General features: G+C 42.2%; 1 protein-coding gene across 1 annotated transcript in view; it reads right to left on the reverse strand.

Annotated features, from left to right (window-relative positions):
• The window catches only part of LOC102502239 (EGF-like and EMI domain-containing protein 1), a 565383-nt gene that overhangs the window by 1547 nt on the left and 557948 nt on the right, over positions 1 to 5888 (reverse strand). The window contains exons 11-14 of the mRNA XM_027772542.1: positions 5116 to 5213; positions 4158 to 4224; positions 3326 to 3454; positions 1 to 36 (exon numbers count right to left, since the gene is read on the reverse strand). The exon at positions 1 to 36 is cut by the window's left edge and continues 96 nt beyond it. Of these exons, the coding sequence (XP_027628343.1) occupies positions 1 to 36; positions 3326 to 3454; positions 4158 to 4224; positions 5116 to 5213 (330 nt within the window). The remainder of the gene's footprint in view (positions 37 to 3325; positions 3455 to 4157; positions 4225 to 5115; positions 5214 to 5888) is intronic.

The following is a 5888-nucleotide window of genomic DNA, read 5'->3' on the forward strand; positions in this document are numbered from 1 at the left end:
AAGAGCAGCCAGCTCCGTAGGCCCCCTTGGGACAGTCTGCAAGCAGATTGAGGCAAACTGGTCACCTGAAAACCAAGCTTTGTTTATTTAAATTGTTAGTGCGCAGGCATGTGGTTCTGTGGGACATGATTATGGGGAAAACGAGCGGATCAGCCTGACTGCCAAAAAAAAAAAAAAAGGAAACAAATGTCTTTCAAATCAAGCAATTCATTTGCTTTTTTGGCAACTGGACATGAACAGTGAAGCTTGAACTACTTAAACGGCTTTGGTGCTTCAGGGAGAGAAATTGCTTCTCAATGTGCTTCATTGGTGCTTAGAGTTAATATTCTCCAAGCACTGGGGAGGCCTGCCAGGCCCCATGTTCATCCCGCCGTAGCACGAAGATGATGGACAAGCATTGATGTGAAGGCTTGCCATCGTTTCCACTCCCTTTCATTGTACAGAAATTAGAAATAATTTTCTATCATGGTGATCACACAAAGCTTTGGGGGTGACAGCAACATTATCTTGGCCTTATCTTTAGCAAATGAGGTGGGCCTTCACTCTGTTATATTCCCCATGCATTGAGTTTTAAGGATTATGGTGAGCATCGAATTTTTTTTTTAAGAGAGAGATTTTTGCTCTAGGGTGCATGCACTCACTAGAGAGACAGGGAGGAACAGAGAGATAGAAAGCCAGAAATCAACCCCCACCCCACCCCAGGGGATGGCCATGTCGTAATCCCTTTGCCTCCATTTTCCTCTCAGGATTCTGGGCACACTTGCACATGAACTCAGTGTGAGTTTGAAGCTACTTTGTCTGGGAATTGAACCACAGTCGATTAGCATCAAAATTCTAATAAGAAAGAGTCCCACCTTTAATTCTGGAAAATACACTCATAGTTTTCATTTTGAGGAGTTATTTACAAGGATTAAATTCCCTTTGCAAATACACTTCTAACATTTTCCCCCCATTACAGATATCCAAGGCACTTATCAAATGAAAGATCCTTCCCGAGCCTTCCAGGCTCAGAGTCATTGTACTGTGTACCCATACAGGCTTTGCGATAGAAAACTGCTTAGAGCAGGCAAATCACCCACTGGTGGCTGGAAAGGGACACTAGTAAAGGCAATGCAAGTGTTGGTTATGATGCCGGCACAGAGGCTCCTAGTCCTGGTTGCCAGGGTAGCCCAGAGTTACCTCTAAGACAGAACAGAATTATTAACAGGGCTATTTTCACTTCTAAAATTGCCCAATTTGGATGATAAATTATTTGAACTTTCTACCCCCTTTTCTATGACTTCCAAGTTTTGTATCCTTTCCAAGGGCCACCAAGCTCCAGGATCTCTTGGTCAGTTATCTGCCCCACTGTAGGCCCTTCTATGCTCATTCCATTATTCTCATATTCGATTGGCTTTCATCTCCGACTTTTCCTGGTTCATTATGTAGAACTGTGACTCATGGAACAACTCAGGCGTGATGAAACACATAAACATGGCAGTAGGTATATTAAGAAAATGTAACTAGGGAAATATGCTCGAAAGAAGAGAAAAGTAGAAAGAAAAAAGTAGAAATGACTCTTCTTGGTAATCCAGTGCCGACTCACAATTTATTATGCACTGAAATGCATTTCAGTGAGTTCCACCCAAAATGTTTGTTACAGTCCTAACCCCTCCCCACCCCCGGACCTCAGAATGTGATTGTACTTGGAAACCGAGGCACTGATGTAATTAGTTATGATGAAGTGACACTGGATTAGGACGGGTCTCTAGCCAATGGGACTGATGTCCTTAGAAATGGGGAAATTTGGACACAGGGACATGCACACAGAGAGGACACCACGTGACGACTCAGTTATGCCGTCACAGGGCAAGGAGATGCCCAAACCAGGAGAGAGGTCTGGAACAGACTTTTCCCTCATATCTCAGACTCCTTCAACCTGGACTTACACCCTCCCAAACTGCCAAACAGGAGATTTCTGCTTAAGCCACGCTGTTTATGTTTCTTTCTTTCTTTTATTTTTTTGGAGAGATTTTCACTATAGGGCGCGTGCGCTTGCCAGACAGACAGAGAGAGACATAGAGACAGAAAGTGAGAAATCACTCCCCAGGGTGATTGGTCACGCCACAATCCTTTCTCCTCCATTCTCCTCTCAGGATCTTGGGCACGCACGCACACACGCCCGGCATAAGTTTTAAGCCATCAGGTCTGCACACGAACTGCAGTCAACTACGTGGGAGTCCAGCGACATAGCCATTACGCTAACTGCTGGTTCCCTATGTTTCTTTTTTATGGCAGCTCTAGAGAACGAATGTAGAGTTTTAAACTCAAGTTCTTAAGAGCTGAACAAGTGACAAAACGAATGAGTCCTCAAATCTGAGCACTATGGGAGTATCAAAGCACAGGAACGTGAGTGTTCATTCTAAAATGGTCAAATCCCCAACGCCAACCCCTACCACCTCACCTGTTTGCTGAGTTTCCTCCAGAGCCTCAGCTCCTCCCAGCATGCAAATAGTTAAGACTCTGCTATGCCAATATTATGAAACCCTAAAAACTTTAGCTTCATATGTTTTGAAAAAGTTAACTCTTTAACTTTTTTGACCAGATAAATTATGATTTTTTTTCCCAAACATCTGATATTACTTTATGAAATATCTAGAAGTTAATACAGAAGTCCCTCCTCCCCTTTCTCTGTGGTTTTGTTTTAGGGTTTCAATCACAGCTGCATGCACTGCACTTCCAGGTGGGAGGTGAGCTTGCAGAGTTATCCCACTGGGAGAAATTCTCAAAATACCCTCGGGATCTAGTATTTATGTGTGATCATGTTTTCTTGTCTCTTTTGCAAAATGTGATCCATCGTCAAAATATGAGATGCCAAATGATAGAGCCTTTTCTAGAAACTTTAGGGAATAATATTGCTTTACTTGAGAGCCCAGAAATAAGAGACTTGCTCTGGGCCATTGATACTCAACTCCAGTGACATGTCAAATGACCATTTAGAGGGAGTGTTAACAATCCTCGCCAATAATTAAGTTAAACACTAAGTGGAAAAACAGGGAAAAAGGTCCAGAAGTATTCTTTTACATTCATTAAAATCAGGTGTTAAATAATAAATATTAGTGAAACATAGCTAAATAATTAAACATTATACATATATATATTAGTGAAATAATTAAATTACTAAACATTTTATATATATATATAAACACACACATATATATATATATATAAATATACACATACATACATATATATTATCAACCTGTTTTTTACTGTGTTCTTTTGTCTCTCTACTTTTCTGAGCCTCCAGGCTTCACACAGAGCAGACGCAATGCTGGCTACTTACTCAGATGGCAAAACCTCCCGTAGCGCCCCGGCTCACACACGCAGGCGCCGTACATCCGGTGGCAACGGCGATTATTGACGCACTTACACTTCCTTTTGCAGCTCTTCCCAAAGAACCCTTTTGGGCATCCTGGAGAGGAGAAGGACAAACGAAGCAAATAGTAATCCACGTACAAAATTTGTGAGAATCACTGTATGAAAAAGAGAGCTTGAGGAGCCGAAACGCTTTCCACCTGGTTTACACGGAGTCTCAAGACATCTTTTGAAACCACAAAAATCATTTTGTTTCCTCTGCTTAACATCCTAAAACGACTTGCCCTTGCTGTTGGGTCAAAACTCTCCATCTTAACAAGATCTGAGCCTGACCCTGGCTGGCCTCTTGCTGTGCGCTGGCTTTCCGACTGCCTGCACTCGGGCTTGCTGGCCTTCTGCGGGTTCCACAGGGCATCCGGCGTCTTCCCTCTCCAGTCTGGCAAGGTGCGGCCCCTCAGTCTGCAAAGTTCTTCCCTCACTCTCCCTCTTATCTCACCTCTTTCTGCATCATCTGCTTAAGTGTCTCCTGTCCTGAAGTCTCTCCCTGACTCACACGGTGTGCCTTGTCTCCATAGTCTCACCTCCAAACACATTAATATTTAATTTGTAATCCCTACCAACATGTGTAACTTGTTTGCTTTGGATAAGACTCCAAGTGCCGCTTAAAAGGATCAGGATCATTTTTATTTCTTTTGTGTTACCATATCATAATGTCTGGTCCCATTCTTTGCAGCTACTTTATATGTATTTTTTTAAACACATAAATAAACATCTTTCACAGAGATATGTAACTGGGGTACCAGCAGGGGCCTTTCTGGACTTCAGGAAAGGAAGTAAAATTGTTTTCCATCTCCCCAATTCCACAGACTGTGAAAAATCTAATAAACTATCCAAGATTTCTGGCAAGTCCTAGAGATTTATACCCGCCCTGACCCTGCCTTCGGCCCCCATGTCTACCTAAGCTTTGCTCTTGTGCGTGTGTTTTATCGACCCACAGAGGGCTTCACCAGGTTCCATGAAGAACCCAAACCCAGGAATCATTGGCACACTGTAAAGCTCCATCTACCACTTCTCTTCTTTTTTCCTCTTTCTCTCCTCTCCTTTTCAGATTTTCACCTCTCTTACTTCCTGGTTTGCCCAAGGAGCTCCACTGTTCTCTCTTTAACACACAGAGCAAATTAAATTTCCAGCTCCTCATTCCACGTCTGCATATACAACTCAACTTTTTCTTCAGCAGAACAAATGGTTTCTCCGTAAGCGGTATTTGTCTTGCTTTGATGACAATCAGAGATTTAAGCATTGCTTATTTTGTTCTGCTGCACGTCATCAGTCAAAACGATTGTACTCACACATATCGACACAGTCCTTCACTTCTTTGGGAAAAGGCCACCTGAAAAATATAGTTGCAGGCTGGCCTCAAGGCCTAGTGGTTAAGAAAGCTGGATCCCACATGGCTAACTGTCATTCGAATCTGAGTCCCAGTGACTTAAAAAAGCATACCGAGCACATGTGTGCGCATGCCCCAAATCTCAACAGGATGGAGACATGGAGGAGAAAGGTTTGTGGTGTGACCATGCCCCATTGGGAAGTGCTTCTCCCTCTCTTTGTCTCTCTCTGGCAAGGCATGCAACCTCTGGCAAAACGAAGGAAGGAAGGAAGGAAGGAAGGAAAAATAGATGCAACTTTCACTTAGTTTATATCTAATTAGAAATAAAGTTGTCTTGTATGACTGGGGCCAGACATTCTTATCCTCTTCACAAGTCTTCCCATGAACCCCGGGGCGACACTGGCACTGCCTCCCTTCTGACAGTCACAGATGCCGCCACGCTTGTCCCCACTGGTCTCTGAGAAAGAAGCTGTGAAGAAAAAGGAGGCGAACAAGTAGCATAACAACTTTCTGTGATACCAAGGGAGGGGGAAGAAAGCTTGTCTCTCTTGGATAACAAGTAATTGAAAAGTAGTTTCCAGATCCAGGGGAAATCTCTGGCCTGATCTTAGTCTGTATGGCATAATCATTCCTGGGGGCGGGGGAGGAGTTACAGATACCACTTAGTTAAAATAATGATAACTGAAAAAACCGTTAACAGGGTTAAAATGCAAAATTTACCTAGTTCCTTGAACTGTATTTCTCACTTTTTCCAAAACTACCCAGACATCTTTGCTGTACAATTCTAACCAACCTAATGAGGAACAAGCTGCATACGTTATTTTGAAAAATGGGAAGAAAATGCAGGGAAGAAATGTCATGTATTTTTAGCTTAGAATGAAGACAGCTAAGATTCTCTTGAGGGTTCCAAGATATTTTGCATTGTCAAAGATTGATGAAGTCAAGCAAAGAACTATTTCCTCTGATTTGTTGAGTTTTTTGAAAGTGTTTAGTGTTCTAACAAAAAAATTATAGTGAAAAACATCTGCAACTTTATTTTAAGTTGAGAAAACACAGTGGTTTTGATCATTTTGGTGACAATTTTTAGACAACATTTTATCAAAAATGGTTAAATATTATAAAACCACATTGATATTATCTTCTT

This window comes from Tupaia chinensis, unplaced genomic scaffold, assembly GCF_000334495.1.
Source record: "Tupaia chinensis unplaced genomic scaffold, TupChi_1.0 Scaffold000281_1, whole genome shotgun sequence".
NCBI classification, from domain to species: Eukaryota; Metazoa; Chordata; class Mammalia; order Scandentia; family Tupaiidae; genus Tupaia; species Tupaia belangeri.